We start from the raw sequence: 20,984 nt of genomic DNA on the forward strand, positions 1-20,984 counted from the left end.
CAATGCCTGCAGAGGATGCTGTGGAGGATAGTAAGTAGCTCCACACTCTGTGGAGGGGCCAGGCCTTGTTGCTCCACTGCAGCAGTGGCACTAATTCAATGACTGGCTGTATTTCCCATTTCCTCTCTGATGCCGTGCCCAGCGGGCAAAACCGGCAGCAATGATGTAATTCTGACGTCTTTTATGACGTCATGGTCAGGTTGAATGTAAACTGATGAAATGAAAAACACATTCTTAACTGGTAGCAATCTGGTTATCAGATAACAACCGACATCCTTCCCAGATCGTCTTATTTTTTTCATGATTGACATCGTTACCTGGTTTTAATCCCGTCATTTTACGGCTCTGCAACCAGAAAACCAATTTACAACCACAAAATGACGTCATTATGACATCCCATGCCAAATGTTGTGAGCTGGGTAACTTTATATAGTACATGCATTACTAGGAGGCAGTATATACTGTAGGAGGGAGCAGACATTAATGCCATGCTCTTGGTAATGCAGTAGTGACAGAGCATGTACAGATGTAGGATCTTAATTTGATCACCTTTTTGTTGATGAGAATTTTCCTGCACTACAGGAAATGCAAACTTGTGGTGTAGTTGAGTTTTAAAAAGGCTTGTCAAGTTTCTAATTTCTATTTTGGCATTTCAGGCTTGATCTGCCCTTATAAAAAGGTATCAACCCCTATTAAAATGTCCATTAATTATAATCCACATATTCATTCATATTTCCTTTTGCTGCAAGATTATTTTCCTGCTGTAAAAAAATTGCTCAAATTAAGATCCTACATCTGTAGGCCCCACTCACAAATACAATGCTACTGTATGTCCACTCACTGCAGTAGTGCTGTAGCTGTCAGTATGTAGTGTTTGTAAGAGAATGCACAAGGAAAACGCATGAAAACATCGCTCTGGGATCACATGAGGGAGCAGTCTCTCCTATCAAGTAGAAGCAAATTTAAATGGGATTTGAAAAACAGCAGGAGGGGAACGCTTTTTCCTTGAAAAATAAACTATAAAACAAGGCATTCAACATGGCAGTGACAGGGGTTCCTGAGCTGTAGTCTTTGCCCCTCGTATATCTTCATTTTTAATTTCACTTATGTCATGATCACGGAAACCCTATTGTAGTTCTTATTTATTTTCATATTCTATGACAATGGATGTCAATGGTATGTTTAGTAAATTTAAAAATGTCAGAATTGTCTGTGTGTAAGGATTGTTATGTGTCTAGTGGTTAGAGTGCTTTTCTATGAGTATGTGGGTAACAATCTGATTCGTTGAGACAAGGTTGGATCCTAAAGAATGTTTGCACATCTCAATCAACATTTATTCACAAGTCGAAAGGGAAATCATGTACAGTATTTCAGACAATCTATCAAAATGACATTATACAGCACATTTTGTCACAACCTACGCAATATGCACAATATGTGCATTCTATAAGCAGTGGTTTTACTATTTCTCACTTTTTGAAGGCCATACCTGAGATATGTTATTTGTAATTTATAAATCACATATTGATGTCTATGTAGTGTATGCACGAAAGTTTGAGTATGTTACACACACTTATCTCATACTAATATTCAGCCTAAGAATCTATCTAGGTACTGTTCCTTCACTGGTGTGTTCTATTCTGGATGCTCATATAAACCCTTTATAAGGCGTGTATAGATATCAGTATTTAGCCAACCAACTACAAAAGGTTAATAGAATAGAATTACTTTATTTTTCCAGAATGAACTTGTGTTGTGGCAAGTAGAATAAGATAAAGAAACATATAAACAGCAACATTTACACATGACCAATACATATGCTGCCACACCAATTTATTCTAATTTAAGAGCTGTGCTATGCAAAATAAAAATAAGTCAGACAATTACATTTTTATTTAAAAAATCGTACTTATAAATGTATAAATTATTTGTGAAGAATCTATGTAGTTCTTATGAAGCCTTGATGAATGCTCTATAAAGCCAGTATAAATTGTTTATTTAAAGTGGGACCTAATCTAATGCTATTCTCTCCTCTCTGGGTCTCTCTCCTTTCTCCCCAGAGGATGGGCTGTAGCTACTTCCTGTGCACCATCATGCTCTTCGTGGCCGTCCTCCTGGCCGTCACGGCAACGGGTACCATCCTCTTCATGAACCACTACCAAGCCCCGCCCCCCGGCACTAACAACGGCCCCCCACTCATCTCCACCAACCAGGATGAGGGCAACGCCCTGGTGACGGTCGAGCGGGGCGACGGCTCACGCATCAACATTTTCATCGACCCCAACTGCCCCGACTACAACAACAACTTCCTGCGGCTGGAGGGTGTGCAGACTTCGCTGCTCCACTCGCTGACCGACCATGACACAAGCCTAAAGTCAGTGAAGGGCCAGGACCGAGCCTTGCTGGTGAAGTTGGCTGAGGAGGTGGCCAAGCTCTCGGCCCACGCCAGCCAGCTCAGGTTGGAGTACGAATCTCTGAGGCGAGGCCAGGGGAACCTGGGACAAGAGCTCAACACTCTGCAAACGGAGCAAGGTCGACTTATCCAGGTACTCCCACCTTCCCTCAACGCCCCATAGGCCCCAAAGCCCCATTCCTCATCTGACCCCGGGAAAGTGGGAGTTTAATGGTTACTTTGCTTAGTGGTGTCTTTCATCCAAAGTCACTTCCACAACTGTCCCATTTTAGATTTTTCTAGCAGAGTATGTTCTGTACTCAAGTAATCCAGGTTAAGTATTGTGCTCAAAGGCATAACTGCACTATTCTCCACCTGACATTTAGGCCACCAACCTTCTGGTCAACCTTCTGCTAGTTACCATTCACTGCTTTTCTCTACTGCTGCATATGCTCATGAAACTCATACACTCTTGGAAAAAAGGGTTCCAAAAGGGTTCTTCCTCTGTCCTCATAGGAGAATGCTTTTTGGTTCCAGGGAGCACCCTTTTGTACAACCCTTTTGGGTTCCATGTAGATCCCTCTGTAGAAAGCGTCCTACATGGAACCCAAAAGGGCTCTTCCTGGAACCAAAAGGGTTCTTCCTGCAACCAAAAAAAGGGTTTTCAAAGGGTTCTCCTATGGGGACAGCCGAAGAACCATTTAGGTTCTAGATAGATACAGTGCATTCGGACCTCTTCACTTTTGCCACATTTTGTTAGGTTACAGCCTTATTTTAAAATGTATTGAATGAAAACAATTCCTCATCAATCTACACACAAAACTCCATAATGACAGAGCAAAAACAGTTTTTTACAGTAGAAACTTTTGCAAATGTATTACCAATAAAAAACATAAATACCTTATTTACATAAGCATCCAGATCCTTTGCTGAGACTAGACATTGAGCTCAGGTGCATCTTGTTTCCATTGATTATCCTTGAGATGTTTCCAGAACTTGATTGGAGTCCACCTGTGGTAAATTCAATTGGATGAATATTATTTGGAAAGGCACACACCTGTCTATATAAGGTCAAAGGAATTGTCCGTAGAGCTCCGAGACAGGATTGTGTCGAGGCACAAATCTGGGGAAAAGTACCAAAAAATGTCTGCAGCATTGAAGGTTCCCAAGAACACAGTGGCCTCCATCATTCATAAATGGAAGAAGTTTGGAACCACCAAGACTCTTCTTAGAGCTGGCCGCCCAGCTAAACTGAGAAAGGCCTTGGTCAGGGAGGTGACCAAGAACCTGACGGTCACTCTGACAGAGCTCCAGAGTTCCTCTGTGGAGATGGGGGAACCTTCCAGAAGGACAACCATCTGTGCAGCACTTCACCAATCAGGCCTTTATAGTAGAGTGGCCAGACAGAAGCCACTCCTCAGTAAAAGGCACATGACAGTCTGCTTGGAGTTTGCCAAAAGGCACCTGAAGGACTCTGACCACGATAAACAAGATTCTCTGGTCTGATGAAACTAAGATTGAACTCTTTGGCCTGAATCCCAAGCATCACTTGGTCAATACCATCCCTACGGTGAAGCATGGTGGTGGCAGCATCATGCTGTGGGGATGTTTTTCAGCGGCAGGGACTGGGAGATTAGTCAGGATCAAGGAAAAGATGAATGGAGCAAAGAACAGAGATATTCTTGATGAAAACCTGCTCCAAAGCGCTCAGAACCTCAGACTGGGGCGAAGCTTCACCTTCCAACAGGACAACAACCCAAAGCACACAGCCAAGACAATGCAGGAGTGGCTTCGGGACAAGTCTCTGAATGGCCTTCAGCGGCCCAGCCAGAGCCCGGACTTGAACCCGATCGAGGATCTGCAGAGAAGAATGGGAGAAACTCCGCAAACACAGGTCTGCCAAGCTTGTAGCGTCATACCCAAGAAGACTTTAGGCTGTGATCGCTGCCAAAGGTGCTTCAACAAAGTACTGAGTAAAGGGTCTGAATACTTATGTAAATGTGATATTTCAGTTTTTGCTTTGTCATTGTGGGGTATTGTGTGTAGATTGATGACACATTTATTTTTAAAATCCATTTTAGAATAAGGCTGTTGTAATGAACACGATGGGAGACAGAGAGCTGGTTTCAAGCGCAGGGCGCATTTGTAAAGGACCACTGGAGTAGGCAGGTAGCTGGTTCCAGGGGCAGGCAAAAGGTCATACACAGGGGGTCCAAAAAGGCAACAGTACACGTAGGGAAAAGGCTAGTAACGTAGTCCGGGAGATCAGGCAATAGGTAGGTAACAGGAAATCCGATAGGCTAAAGTACAGGCAGGGAATAGGCAAAAGGCGTCGTTAGTAAGGCAGGCAAAAACTATCATACACGGGAGGATTTAAATCACGTGAAAAACAGCGCTCCGAATAGAAGTGTGTCACAATACAAACAATACCTCACAATGATGGGGTGCAAAGTGAACTAAATAGTGTGTGATAATGACATACAGGTGTGTGAACAGGTGATCAGAAATCAGGTGATTGGGATCTGGAGAGTGAGCTGCATTCAGGGGATCTATGTGTTTGAGAGTGTGAGTTGGAAAGTGGGCTGGAAAGTGAGCTGTGTTCAGGGGATCTACGTGTTTGAGAGTGTGAGTTGGAAGCAGACGTTACAGCTGTAACATAACAAAATGTGGAAAAAGTCAAGAGTTCTGAATACTTTCCGAATGCACTGTATTTACTCTTTACAGGTTTTTGGTTTGAATAATAGCCTAAAAGTTTAAAAACCATGAAAAACAGCCCCAGACCATTATTCTTCCTCCACCAAACTTTACAGTTGGCACTATGCATTGGGGCAGGTAGCGTTCTACTGGCATCCGCCAAACCCAGATTTGTCCGTTGACTGCCAGATGATGAAACATGATTCATACCACTTTACGGCTGAGCCGTTGTTGCTCCCAGACATTTCCTCTTCAGAATAAAAGCACTTACAGTTGATCGGGGCAGCTCTAGCAGGGCAGAAATTTGACGAACTGACTTGTTGGAAAGGTGGCATCCTATGATGGTGCCAAATTGAAAGTCACTGAGCTCTTCAGTAAGGTCATTCTACTGCCATTGTTTGTCTATGGAGATTGCATGGCTGTGTGCTCGATTTCATACACCTGTCAGCAATGGGTGTGGCTGAAATAGCCGAATCAACTCATTCGAAGGGGTGTCCACATACTTTTGTATATACAGTACTAGTCAAAAGTTTGGACACCTACTTATTCAAGGGTTTTCTTTATTTTTACTGTTTTCTACATTGTAAAATAATAGTGAAGACATCAAAACTATGAAATAACTATGAAATAACACTTGTAGTAACCAAAAAGGTGTTAAACATATATTTTATATTTGTGATTCTTCAAAGTAGCCACCCTTTGCCTTGATGAAAGCTTTGCACACTCTTGGTATTCTCTCAACCAGCTTCATGAGGTATTCACCTGGAATGCATTTCAATTAGCAGGCGTGCCTTGTTAGAAGTTAATTTGTGGAATTTCTTTCCTTCTGAATGCATTTGAGCCAGTCAGTTGTGTTGTGACAAGGTAAGGGTGGTATACAGAAGATAGCCCTATTTGGTAAAATACCAAGTCCATATTATGTCAAGAACAGCTCAAATAAGCAAAGAGAAACGACAGTCCACCATTACTTTAAGACATGAAGGTCAGTCAATAGGGAAACATCAAGAACTTTGAAAGTTTCTTCAAGTGCAGTCACAAAAACCATCAAGCGCTATGATGAAACTGGCTCTCATGAGGATTGCCACAGGAAAGGAAGACCCAGAGTTACCTCTGCTGCAGAGGTTAAGTTCATTAGCATTACCAGACTCATAAATTGTAGCCCAAATAAATGCTTAACAGAGTTCAAGTAACAGACACATCTCAGCATCAACTGTTCAGAGGAGACTGCTTGAATCAGACCTTCATGGTTGAATTGCTGCAAAGAAACCACTACTAAAGGACACCAATAAGAAGAGATTTGCTTTGCTTGGGCTAATAAACACGAGCAGTGGACATTAGACGGGTGGAAATATGTCCTTTGGTCTGATGAGTCCAAATTTGAGATTTTTGGTTTCAACCGCCTTGTCTTTGTGAGACGCAGAGTAGTTGAACGGATGATCTCTGCATGTGTGGTTCCCACCGTGAAGCATGGAGGAGGAGGTGTGATGGTGTGGGGGTGCTAAGCTGGTGACACTGTCAGTGATGTATTTCAAATTCAAGGCACACTTAATCTCTCTTGGGTAGGGCGCAGTATTTTCACATCCAAATGAAAAGTGTGCCCAAAGTAAACTGCCTGTTACTCAGGCCCAGAAGCTAGGATATGCATATGATTAGCAGATTTGGATAGAAAACACTCTAACGTTTCTAAAACTGTTAAAATAATGTATGTGAGTATAACAGAACTGATATGGCAGGTAAAACCCTGAGGACAAACCATCCCAATTTTCTTTTGTTCTTCAGCCTACCACTATTTTCAATGGCTGTCACTTTTATTATAAAGGAGAAGTCCTCCCGGATTGCAGTTCCTAGGGCTTCCACTAGATGTCAACAGTCTTTAGAAAGAGTTTCAGGCTGGTTTTTGGAATAATGAGCCAGAAATTGTAGTTTTTCGAGGTGGCTCCCATTTTGGCTGTAGTGTTTCCACGCGCGTGAATGAGAGCTTGTTCTTTGGTATTTTTCTCCGGTAAAGACAATAACGATTCTCCGTCTTAAATTTTATCGTTTATTTACGTATTAGGGTACCTAAGGTTTGATTATAAACGTTGTTTGAATTGTTTGGAAAAGTTTATTAGTAACGTTTGGGATTCATTTTGTATGCATTTTGATGGAGGGAAACTGGGTGGATTATTGACTGAAGCGCGTCAGCGAAACAGAGTTTTTATGGATATAAAGAAGGACATTATCGAACAAAAGGACCATTGTTGATGTAACTGGGACCTTTTGGAGTGCCAACAGAAGAAGATCGTCAAAGGTAAGGCATTTATTATATCGCTATTTCTGACTTTCGTGTCGCACCTGCCTGGTTGAAATATGTTTTTCATGGTTTTGTATGAGGGGCGCTGTCCTCAGATAATCGCATGGTGTGCTTTCGCCGTAAAGCCTTTTTGAAATCTGACACAGCGGCTAGATTAACAAGAAGTTAAGCTATATTTTGATGTATTACACTTGTGATTTTATGAAAGTTAAATATTTATAATTCTGTAGTTTGAATTTCGCGCTCTGCAATTTCACCGGATGTTGGCCAGGTGGGACACAACCGTCCCACCTGCCCCCAGCATGGCTACCACAGCATTCTGCAGCGATACGCCATCCCATCTGGTTTGCGCTTAGTGGGACTATCATTTGTTTTTCAACAGGACAATGACCCAACACACCTCCAGGCTGTGTAAAGGCTTTTTGACCAAGAAGGAGAGTGATGGAGTGCTGCATCAGATGACCTGGCCTCCACAATCACCCTACCTCAACCCAATTGAGATGGTTTGGGATGAGTTGGACCGCAGAGTGAAGGAAAAGCAGCCAACAAGTGCTCAGTATATGTGGGAATTCCTTCAAGACTTTTGGGAAAGCATTCCAGATGAATCTGGTTCAGAGAATGCCAAGAGTGTACAAAGCTGTCATCAAGGCAAAAGGTTAACTACTTAAAATATATTTTGATTTGTTTAACACTTTTTTCGTTCATAGTTTTGATGTCTTCACTATTATTCTACAGTGTAGAAAATAGTATAAAAAAAATAAAAAAAACTTGAATGAGTAGGTGTGTCCAAGCTTTTGACTAGTACTGTATACTGTTAGTAATAGAGGACAACTTGTCCGTTCTGCTATTTTGATATGAACAGATAGTTTATTCCCATCAGCACTTATTTCAAACTCACGCATTTGATCAATCCTCAGCGTGATAAGAATGACATTTGTTTTAAATGAAATCTGCAATATCCCACTGGCAGCCTGACAGCAGGAGGAGTTCATTCTCAAGTACCCGTGTTAACATTTGTTGAAAGCACACACACACATTTAAACACACACACACACCATTATCACTGTGAGTTTCTCACTAATACAAAATACACCATTGTAATCCGATTTGTCCTGGATCAGGAAGACAATAACACTGTCTGTACACATTTACCGTAACATAGTGTATATCGTTTTTTTGTGGCCTGTTGTTAAGTCCGACTGCTGTTGCTCGGCCATTGTAAGACTTGCTTGTCAACTCTGTGGATAGAGGTGTAACCAGTGTCATTTTAAACTCTGCATCAACGTGGGTGTGTTTATTAGGGCATTCAATTGAAAACGTTTCAAAACTCTTTACAACACAGTCCATTTTCCTCTAATGAACACGACCTACTGTATGAGTTAATGCGCAGTGGACTTTTCTTAGCACCGTTCAGATCAGTCAATTTTTATTATATTTTCTCACAAGAAAAAAAATTACACTTGAGTCCCATTAGGGAGGTGATAACCTAGAGAAGAAGCTATAGTCACATCCCAGGGGCTGCTCTGCCTCCAGCAGGCTTTAGATCGACCAGGGGACGGATACATACACTCACGGTATAGAATGTGAATATTTATTTGCTGAAGAAGGCTCAAGGTTAGGTACTTTTATCTTGTCATAAACGTGTTTCATAGTGGTTCTTTTCATGGGGTAAAGAATAAACACACCATAAATTGTATTCATAGCACAGGGACATTTTCACTTGCGATTACCAAATTGTCTTTTCATTGGTTGAGTGAGTCTCACACACTACATATTTTGTTTTTGTCACTATTGATTCGAGAGTGATTTGGAAGAATCTTAACTGAGGACCCAACACGTATACAGAACAGGATATCAATGATCCCTCACACACCTATCAAAAAGGGGATTATTCATGGTGAATGAGTCAGGTGAAGCTGCTGCACTATTGGCATTTATCATGCATTTTCAATGCTGTTGTTTCCCTCTCTAATCAATAGAGGAGCTTTCATCTCCTACTGAATGGTAATGGTGATATGCTAAGTATGTGTCCTCTGAGTGCCTTTGAAACCCGGATGGCAATGTAACCCTGGGAGCCTGACTCTGCACAGGAGCCCTGTCACTAATGAGGCCTGAAGACACCCTATAGCCCCCTCATTATCTCAATACACACACCACCTGCGTGGAAAATACAAAATGCTTTATACTATAGGCTACATATTGTAGGATACTGTTCATATGATACTGTAGTAGCAGAAGGAGAAATGCAAAATACAAAGCAACAAATCGTCAAGATCCATTCAACAGTAACTAGAGCCTAAATTGCACCAGAGTACTGTATGTCGGGATGCAGACAATAACAGTCTTCCATAGCCCAGTTGTCAAACCTTTTAAAGGCCTATTGTGGTCAAAATGATGTTGTTCCTGTGTTTAATATCATATTGTACGACAGCTGATGAAACCAACACTGTAGAAGTGTGAAAACATTTGATCAGTGTTATTTCCTGATAGTTGCTGGTTGAAAATACAATCTACACAGGACCTTCTAATCAGCAGGTTTTCATGGGCAGGAGTTTGGGCTTTTCCATGGTTAATAGACCAATAACAAAGCGAGTTCCAAACAGCTGTTTTCAAATGTTCCCTCCCCACTCAGACCACACGCAGTCCTAGCAAAATTCTTGCTTGAGAAATATTTGTTGGCTAAAAGGCCCCCCCCCCCAAAAAAAAGAGCCATTTTGAATGGAAATCTATTACAGTAGTAACCGATTGGTTACCATTCAATCGGTGACAGATTTTCATGTGAATATTCTAGAATTCGCATAAAGAAAATATGCCATTTTCACAGCAGTGGTGTGTTTCCACCAAACGGACTTGTTGTGGATAAAAGTCTGTGCGTGATAATGTATTACACACAAAATAAACTTTTTCGCTTATGTTTTCATTTCCAGAATAAAAATCTAAAGTTCAATGTGTTTCCATCGCATTTTCAGCTCTGCCGATAGTTTTGTCACAAAAACGGTTGCATTAAATAGCAAATGTGCCTACACTGGTCTTGGCACTTGCACTCTAGCCAACAGCTCACAGATACAGTGCAGGTAGGCTACTGTACATTATGAGATTATAATGGGTAAGATCGAGAATTTTTATTTGTCGAACGGCAGTCAAGCTTCAATCATAATGTCACCAGAAGAAGATCCTCAAAATGTATTGGAAAGGAGCATCAAGCTCATCACCGGGCACACTCACCACCATGTGAAGTTCGTCATAACTTATTTAATCTGTAGCCTAATAAACTGCATGGTTTCCCAAGTCATAGTGGGAGAACCACACACCATATTATCATGTGACTCCAAGTTTACTTCGATATGATGGTTATTATATCAATTTTTGCGCATAAAGGCGTTTCCACCACCAGTTCTCACATAATTAACTTTACAGACACAAAAAGATCCCACCATGTCAAACGAACAAATTATCTGTGGGCATTTACAAAATTGTACCAAAACTACTTGTTTCCATCATAGCTGTTGTGATTTTTTGGAAACATGGTTAATGATATAAAACGGCTGCATTGGGCCTTTAAGGTCTGCCAGAGAGAACAAATATTTTTGGAAAGTCTTTGTCTGTATCTCCTCTCATACCTCATACCTCTCTACTCACTCTACTTCTGTAATATTGGATACAACTACAAAATGGAAAAAGAGACTTTTCTAACCTACTGTCTTTTCTACCCTTTATCAGGGGGAATCAAAACAGCTACGTAGGTCATAATTAAGCAATAATATGTTAGAGACCATGTGTTGAGACATTTTTATCATGGCTGTGACGTGGTCATAACCATGAGATTAAACCAATCTATTATGACCCGTCTATGGAAATATGAGACTCTTACATGTTGGTTGTTTTGTTCTAAGACGCCCACTAGCCTCACAAGACACGTCTGAAGGTAGCCAAGTACCAGTAAAAAAAAATTAAGGGAAGTATTTTGTTTATGGAAGTACTATAGTTTAGTGCCTAAAAAAAGGGGTTACATTTAAAAATATATATATAATTTCCTGATCTTCAGATATAGGACAAACACTTCAAAACAAACTACCTTTTGATTTATTTTATGACTGTTTTATCTGTTTCTCCATGTATGAATCTGTTATTCAATGTGTTTCTATGGGCTATTAGCACTAAGGACAAATTCTATGTTTCATCAAATAAATGTTATATATATATATATTATAACTAAAGGGGTCCTAAAATTCCAAATCAAATATCTAAATGTTCCTTGGTATGAACATCTCAAAACAATTCCATATGTTAGCTTAGTCGAACTTTGTAGGTTGCTATGGCAAGCAAAAATGGTATCATAAGGAGTGTGAGGTATAGGGGCTGTGAAACTAGCTTTGCGGTCCTTTCTAGCTCAGTTGATAGAGCATGGCACTTATAACACCAGGGTAGTGGGTTTGATTCCATCCATATGTAAAATGTATGCACGCATGACTTTAAGTCGCTTTTCAATAAAAGTCGCATATATTATTAGCAGGGCATCATTTGTAAACAGTTGTGGTAGAAGTGGATGGTTCCAGAGTCTGGTCTAGTGGTACAGTAGTGCTGCTGACTTTAGACCATATCCCCCAGGAATTATAAACCTATTTGAGCCCTTCCTATCTAACTACCCCCTCTGCATCTGTCTCCTTATCTCCTTTCTACCACGCTGTCCTAAATAATGGAATACCAAAGGGAATTGGAATTTCGATCTCCTTAAAAAAAGGACTAGAGGTGGTGCTGTAGTAGTTGACTACCTGCTGGGAATTCACAGCCCTGCAAGAGCTCTGCTGCATATCGTCACTTTATTATCAAAGTAACCTCATTAGAACGACCACTACAGGCGATAGATACCCAGTCCGTCGCTACAGTGCTACATTCCATCAGGGCCGGGGTGATTATAGCCTCTGTTACAGAAACAACCGTCTCTGCCCTTTGCCGTCTCTACCCTCGCAAAGTCATAGGAATCAAGGAGGCATGACTCACCTCGATTCATCTGTCACCCGAGCCGTTAAATTAATACTGGCTGGCACTTCTCCCCCTCCCTTGTCCCTGCCCTCTTTTCAAGTGGCATCCGCTCACTGACAGCCAGCCCGACTCTGCTGCACAGTCACATTTACATTCACACACCGAGTATCGGAGACCCAAAGCCTAAGCTGTAGAAACACTCTCAGACGAAATTGACATTTAAAGAGTAGAGCCGAGGCCTTCTCCCTCATACAAGGTAGCAGGTAAATGCGAGGAGTGTCGTTGTGCTTTCCAGGCAGCGCTTTCTGGGAAGCCATTTGACAGTGTTGAGAATAGTAGCCAGAGGGAGATAAGAAACACGTTTTGGAGGAAAGGAGAGAGAGGTGGGGGAATTTAGTTATTGATTTCAATGGAGAGACCTCTGGATGTGTTTTCAGTTATTAAGGGGTAATAACTGAATCTCAAAGCACAGTGTAATTTTTATATTTGGCACCCCCTTGTCATATTTATAGTTATTTTTGTTGTAGGGCACACATGATTTAAAATGATGATTGTAGGCCTACATCACGTTTTCCAAGCCGAGAGTTCGAGCAAATTATATCCTAGAGCAAAATATATCATGCCACAATTTTACAAGACAGCATATTGCCGGAAGTACACATACTGTGGAACCTCTGCTCATAGTTTTATATTCACAAAGTACAGTGTATCAAAGTACAGTATCAAACTGCTGTAGGAGTTGCTACTGTGTGAGAAGAGAGAGGGCTTTAGCAGATCAGAGAAGAGAGGAGTGGAGTGTACACCTCTTGTGGTTAGCATGCATTTTTCATACCAGCATTGTCGTTTGAGGCCAACTCGTGATTGACAGGCAAGTGTCGTTGCTACAGAAGCGTGTTAGGGAGGGGACGGGGGGGACGGACATGTGGGAGGGAATATGTGCAGAGAGTGATCATGTTTTCACCATGTGCACAGGAAGTGCGCTCCCGTCGGCTGTCATCAATGTCAACCCCGGGGCATTGTGGGTCTCCAAAGAGTTCCTATGTCACCTCTCCTTACTGTAGACTTAACCTCATACAACCATCCGGAATGTCTTGCAAGCCTACATTCTGTTTCGCTACTCAGATTCCAGTCTAGTAATTTCGAGGCTACTGTGGACTTCCTAAAACATCCTCATTCTGATGAATGAACACTCACACTCAGGGAGATCCCTTTTCTAATTACATTTACTCCCAATTGTGTGGGGTTTGCTGTTAGTCCTATGTCTGTCAAGGGAAATGTAATCTAATTTGTGTGTGTGTGTGTGTGTGTGTGTGTGTGTGTGTGTGTGTGTGTGTGTGTGTGTGTGTGTGTGTGTGTGTGTGTGTGTGTGTGTGTGTGTGTGTGTGTGTGTGTGTGTTGTTAAGTTGTTTTTCCAACTACCGAGTGGGTGTTCAATGGGATGTTTGTGTGTTTGTTTCCAGCTGCTGTCTGAGAGCCAGATCAACATGGTGAAGGTGATGAACTCAGTGAACGATGCTCTCAACTCCATGCAGAAGGAGACAGGGAACCTGAAGAGCAAGTTCAAGGCAGACCTCCAGAGAGCACCTGTTCGCAGTGCCCGGCCCAAAGGCTGCTCCAATGGTAGGCCTATGGATGGACACCAGTGGTGGCTGGTGGAAGGAGAAAAAGGCAATGAGTGCATGGACATCTCCTAACTACACCATGTCAGCTGTAGAAATGGTTTATCCTTTGAGCTGAAGTAAACCATATGTTTGGCCAACTAGATGTATATGCCTGACAAGGCTATTGTTCACAATTTCACTAGAAGGAAAAAAGCACAGCTTCATACTGAAATATGTTCGCATACTACACCTCTGATACCCCAAATGATTTTTGTAAAAAAATTGCATTTCTATTAAGTACAGGATTTGGACATGATGAAGTGAAGCTGTCTGGACAGATTCAGACGGCTGACTATTAAGAGAAGAAAATGTTGGAGCTCACTGGTTTCATTTAATAATTTCTATGATAAAATCCAGGATTTAAACGTTAATCTAGTGTCTATCTGATCTCGCTAGGCTCCAGACCTCGGGACTGCAGCGATATCTACGCAAGTGGTCAGCGGGAGGATGGGATCTACTCTGTCTTTCCCATGCACTACCCTGCTGGCTTCCAGGTCTTCTGTGACATGACAACGGACGGAGGAGGATGGACGGTGAGTGTCTGATCCCTGTATCAACCTGTGTCACGCCCAGCTGTTGCATAGGAGAAACGACGATGTTTATGTATGGTCCCAACAAACCGGGAACATTCCCAGAACATTAGCTAAGATTCCCCATAAAGACGCACGATGCAAAAATGGCTCTGCCATTTCCTGGTTGCTAAAATTCTAATAGTTCCACTGTTTTCAGTTTATGTGACAAAACAAGAAATTATAGTGTTGTTTTGAAGTTAATGTTCCTAGAGGAGAATGGAAGCTAGCTGTCTTCTGGGTACACCATGGTGCTACCCTACAGAGTGCTGTTGAGGCTACTATAGACCTTCATTGCAAAACAGTGTGTTTTAATCAACTATTTGGTGACGTGAATATATTTAGTATAGTTTAATCTAAAAAGGATAATAATACAATTTTTATAAAAGTAGCTGTCACGTTCCTGACCGGTTTTCTGTTATTTTGTATGTGTTTGACGGTCAGGGCGTGAGTTTGGGTGGGTAGTCTATGTTATGTGTTTCTATGTTTGTTAAAGGGTGACCTGATATGGTTCTCAATTAGAGGCAGGTGGTTTTCATTTCCTCTGATTGAGAGCCATATTAAGGTAGGTGTTTTCACATTGATTGTTGTGGGTGGTTGTCTCCTGTGTCTGTGTTTGTCGCGCCACACGGGACTGTCTCGGTTTGTTTGTACGTTCGTTCTTTTGTGTAGTCATTTTCCTGTTCGTGAGTTCTTCGTTGTATGTAAGTTCGCATGTCCAGATCTGTCTACGTCGTTTGTTATTTTGTTAGTTATTCAAGTATAGTTCGTTTTTGTCTTGTTCAATAAATTCATTATGTCCTATGACAACGCTGCATTTTGGTCGAATCCCTGCTCCTCCTCTTCGGATGAAGAGGAGGAGGAATTCCGTTACAGTAGCGCACAACACACATTTAAAAGAAACAGACAAACAGACAGACAGACAGGCAGGCAGAGAGATGCAAGCACCAAACCAACTGTATTTGTTTCTTTTTAATTGCGTCACAGAGCAGTTAAAAGTATGGCCTTTTCTAAAAGTATTACTCACTAATTCATCAAACACATAGGAGCTTTAATAGTGGTCCACAAACTATTAGAAAAGTTCTAATTAAGTCTAACTTTCAGGGTATGTTTGGACAAATTAATTAGTGTTACTTTTCTCATCAGTATTATTAAAGTGACCTCTATCACTTTATTGCTCAAAAGCCAATTATTCTGAATTCTGGTTCTATGAGGGATCACTTAAAAGTGCCTCTTTCTCAATTTTCAAATGCATCACAATGTGTTTCAAATACAATGCCCAATTAACTGTTCAAGTGTCTTGAAGATAATATCCAGGGGCTCCTTGGCTTTCCTACCTCTCTTGCATTTTATGTTGTTCTAGACTGTAGTGTAGTACAGAGCATCAAACTTTACATATGACAACATGACATGAGGTCAACAAAAATCCTGCATGGGGTTTGCTTTATTTGTCGTTGGTCACCCATATGTCAGCAAGTGGACGCCCTATCCCGCTGGTGCAGTTTGAATAAGTTCCATTTATTTCCCCGACTACAGTCACAGTCAAGGTCTGCAGAAACCCCCAGATGGCTTGTGCTGAGAGGAGCTGTGGTGAAATGGCCTTTTAAACTGAAAAGAGTGTGATATTCATACATTCCCCCCTGCGGGATGGCAATAGCTGAAATAGTGACCTTGCAGCATTGCCTCTATGACTTGTTGAGGTCTCCAGGGCTCTAGAGTCATCTCCCCTTAGCTTGATGTCAAGAGACTGGCTCAGGTTGGTTTAGCAGAGTAGTACCAGGAGACACATTCCCAGACCAAAGAGTCCAATGAATCATTCAAGGAGAGCCCTTTGTTAGCTCTCCATTAAACCAACTGTGGGCAACCACCGCTCATTAGGACCAATGGCTCTGATAAACTAATTAGCCATAGTAAGGCAATTCATAAGGAGAATATTACAGACCAAGCTGCTTCCCACCGACGAGAGCGTTAATTTCCTATATTTCAGATATATTTTCTTCCTTCTGAGCACATCTCAGCAGTGGGAGATGGAAGGCGAAGAATGGCGCATTTACAGGGAATTAATAGTCACAGCGACCCTATTCATCATCGCTGGCTTCCAGCAGTTTCCTGATGAGGATGCAGTCTCATCTCTCTCTGCACCGCTGAAGAGCTGGGAGCTCTGCTTTCCTGAGGTACAGGAGGGCTGCTGGTACACTCTCAGACATACCCCACCCCACCCTCCCCTCTCTCTCCTGCTCTCTCTCTCTCCGCTCTCTCTCTCTCTTCTTTTTCCTCCATTTGTTTGCCATATAAACACATGAATAGAATATGAATGAGGAAGCCAATTTATGATGTGTGGTACGAGCCTTAGCCAAGTGCTTCCTCCAAGGTCATAGTGTTGGAATCCAGTATTACCGTAGTGTTAGCCTCGTGAGAAAGCCAGATCATATCATACAATCCTAATGGAAAGCATGGATAAAGGTACACAACATGGCCAAACATATGTGGACACCTGCTCATCGAACATCTCATTCCAAAATCATGGGCATTAATATGGAATTCGTCCCCCCTTTGCTGCTATAACAGCCTCCACTCTTCTGGGAGGCTTTCCACTAGATGTTGGAACATTGCTGTTGGCACTTGCTTCCATTCAGCCACAAGAGCATTAGTGAGTTTGGGCACTGATGTTGGGCAATTAGGCCTGGCTCGCAGTCGGCATTCCAATTCATCCCAAAGGTGTTCGATGGGATTGAGGTCAGGGCTCTGTGCAGGCCAGTCAAGTTCTTCAACACCGATCTCAACAAACCATTTCTGTATGGACCTCGCTTTCTGCACGGGGGCATTGTCATGCTGAAACAGAAAATGTCCTTCCCTAAACTGTTGCCACAAAGTTGGAAGCACAGAATCGTCTAGAATGTCATTCTATGCTGTAACGTTAAGATTTCCCTTCACTGGAACTAAGGGTACTAGCCCAAACCATGAAAAACAGCCACAGAACATTAATCCTCCTCCACCAAAGTTTACAGTTGGCACTATGCATTCGGGCAGGTAGCGTTCTCTTGGCATCTGCCAAACACAGATTAGTCCGTTGGACTGCCAGATGGTGAAGCGTGATTCACCACTCCAGCATGGCATTGCGCATGGTAATCTTAGGCTTACAGTATGTGCGGCTGCTCGACCATGGAAACCCATTTCACGAAGCTCCCGACGAACAGTTCTTGTGCTGACGTTGCTTCCAGAGGCAGTTTGGAACTCGGTAGTGATTGTTGCAACCGAGGACAGACAATTTTTTAAGCGCTACACGCTTCAGCACTCGGCGGTCCAGTTCTGTGAGCTTGTGTGGCCTACCACTTCACGGCTGAGCTGTTGTTGCTCCTAGACATTTCCACAATAACAGCACTTAGTTGACTGGGGCAGCTCTAGCAGGGCAGACATTTGACGAACTGACTTGTTGGAAAGGTGGCATCCTATGACAGTGCCACATTGAAAGTCACTGAGCTCTTCAGTACGGGCCATTCTACTGCCAATGTTTGTCTATGGCGATTGCTTGGCTGTGTGCTCAATTTTATACACCTGTCAGCAACGGGTGTGGCTGAAATAGCAGAATCCACTAATTTGAAGGGTTATCCACATACTTTTGGCCATATAGTGTATTTTCTCTGAGGCACCCCTGATGTTGACAAAATGACAGAGTGAACAGAACCAGCACTTAGTGGTTCTTTGTAGTATAATTGGTAGAAAATGGTGCTTGTAACACCAAGATAGTGAGTTAGATTCCCGGGACCACCCATCCGTAAAATGTATGCACACATAACTGTAAGTGGCTTTGGATAAAAGCTTCTGCTAAATGGCATATATTATTATTATTACAAGCCAGAGTGAGTTGGCAGATGTCACTCAGATCACTCTGATTTCAGTTACATGTTGTGGCTTAGCATCAGCTGTGGTGGTGAAAGAAAGGGTTACCTGCTAATAAACATTCAATATATATATATTTTTGTACTTTTACCCCATTTTCTCACCAATTGGTAGTTACAATGTTGTCCCATCGCTGCAACTCCCCTACGGACTCGGGAGAGGCGAAGATTGAGTGCCATGCATTCTCCGAAACATGACCCTGCCAAGCCGCACTGCTTCTTGACACACTGCTCGCTTAAGCCAGCCGCACCAATGTGTCGGTGGAAACACCGTCCAGCTGGCGACCGAGGTCAGCTTGCAGGCGCCTGGCCCGCCACAAGGAGTCGCTAGAGCGCAATGGGACAAGGAAATCCTGGCCGGCCAAACCCTCCCCTAACCCGGACGATGCTGGGCCAATTGTGCGCCGCCTCATGGGTATCTCGGTCACTGCCGTCTGTGACACAGCCTGGGATCGAACCCAGGTCTGCGATGCAGTGCCTTAGACCACTGCGCCGCTCGGGAGGCCCCCTGCTAATAAACTTTTTGACAGTTAACCGACCCCCTGGTGGAAGCCCCATAACCAGGCCTTCTTCTAGATGAGCTCCCGAGTGGCGCAGCGATCTAAGGCACTGCATCTCAGTGCTAGAGGAGTCACTACAGACCCTGGTTCGATTCCAGGCTGTATCACAACCGGCTGCGACCAGGAGACCCATGAGGCGGCGCACAATTGGCCCAGCGTCGTCCGGGTTAGGGTCTGGCCAGGGTAGGCCATGATTGTATATAAGAATTTGGTCTTAACTGACTTGCCTAGTTAAATATCTAGGCAACTCAGTTTGGCCATGTTTGGCCACTCCCACTATGATGTCAGGTCAGGATACTGTAGCATCTTGTCTTTGAAGGTTGCTTGAAGTCCAGAGGCAGGAGAGAGGTTAACCATCCCAGGTCTGCCCTGTTTACACCGGGAATGTAGTTAGTGTGTTTTGACAACCATTTCACTCTTGGGTCAGCCTCAATGTGTAGGGTGTTGCCTCTCCCAACTGGCCCCCAGCAGGTTGGTTATGACACTCTGGTGTGCAAATATGCCTAAGAGGGAGTGTCTCCATCAGGACACGTCATGCTCTACAGGAGAGTGGTCAAAGATCAAGACCTCGGAGGCCCAGCATCCATACATTATGATCACATTATAACCATCATCTGAAGGGGTCGTCACTAGCTACCACAGCCACAAAGTCATAATTATGGCTAAACCCTGCCTATTTCTACAAAAATATTTTTACGATATGGCCAATTTTGACTTTGTAGCTGTGGTAACTAGTGACAACTAGTTACTGTAGTGATCGACGATAATGACAGTATGCCCTCTGCTTTTATAACATTTCAGAAATGCCTATCTATAGTTATGGCAGAGTTGTAGTATTGCCAGTACTTTAACTTCCAAAAATGCTGTTGATATGTTTTATTTATTTTGTCTTGTTTTAAAGAGAAAGTAAAATAAACCAGACAGTAAAACAGCCTCTCAGGGAGATGATCTTACTGGGAACCAGTCATCCAGAAATCATTCTCTGTCTAACCAACTGGTGGGATTGCTCCAGCACACAGGTCCTCACTGTGTCTGGCATGACAGAGCATGGGAATAAGTTTCAAGTTTTAATGTCACATGCACAAGTACAGTGAAATGCCTTTCTTGCAAACTCAAAAACCAACAATGCAATATCAATGTATTAGTAGAAAAAAACATGAGAAAAATAATAGGATATATGAAATACACAATTAAGTAAGTAAGTAAGCATACTATATACAGGAAATATTTAAAAAGTGTTTTTACATGTGCAGGGATACTGAAGGGATGGAGGTAGATAGTTTATGTATAGGGGTGAGGGGACAATGCAACAGGATATAAGATAAACAGAGTAGCAGCAGCTTTTATGTGAGTGGGTGTGCTGGTGTGTAAATGTACAGTATGTGCATATTATGTGTGAGTGACTTAATGATGGAGTGAGTGTTTGTGTGTGTGTGTGTGTGTGTGTGTATGAGAGTAACAGTGTGTGTGAGTGTGTAGGGCCCTGTGACTGTGAGTGTGCATAGAGACAGTGCAAAGATTTAAATAAAAGCTCAATAAAGATACAAGTTTAACTCAGATAGTCCATGAACCTATTTTGTTAGCTATTTATCAGTCGTATTGCTTGGGGATAGAAGCTGTTCAAGAGCATGTTGGTGTCAGACTTGATGCACCGGCAGAGAAAATAGTCCATGGCTTGGGTGGTTGGAGTCTTTGAAGATTCTTTTCACACTGCCTGATATAGAGTTCCTGGATGTGGGACGTGGTGAGGTTGGACCCAGGTGCAGAGAAGAGACCAGATGAGGAATCAGTGGTTAAGGACAAACGTAATACTTTTCTGAGAAACGGTAGCCACAGGATCACAGTACACTTGAAAAACAACAAACACTAAGTCTTGAAAACTTGCTCAGGAAACGAACGCACACTGTAAACAATTCAAGCTTCCGCAAAGGAC

General features: G+C 42.5%; 1 protein-coding gene across 1 annotated transcript in view; it reads left to right on the forward strand.

Moving 5' to 3' along the window:
• fibcd1a (fibrinogen C domain containing 1a) overlaps positions 1 to 20,984 on the forward strand; it is a 118,694-nt gene that overhangs the window by 26,939 nt on the left and 70,771 nt on the right. Inside the window, exons 2-4 of the mRNA XM_039001270.1 lie at positions 2,061 to 2,546; positions 13,823 to 13,982; positions 14,420 to 14,556. Coding sequence (XP_038857198.1) covers positions 2,061 to 2,546; positions 13,823 to 13,982; positions 14,420 to 14,556 — 783 coding nt within the window. The remainder of the gene's footprint in view (positions 1 to 2,060; positions 2,547 to 13,822; positions 13,983 to 14,419; positions 14,557 to 20,984) is intronic.

The sequence above is a fragment of the Salvelinus namaycush genome, chromosome 1 (genome assembly GCF_016432855.1).
Source record: "Salvelinus namaycush isolate Seneca chromosome 1, SaNama_1.0, whole genome shotgun sequence".
Taxonomy (NCBI): Eukaryota; Metazoa; Chordata; class Actinopteri; order Salmoniformes; family Salmonidae; genus Salvelinus; species Salvelinus namaycush.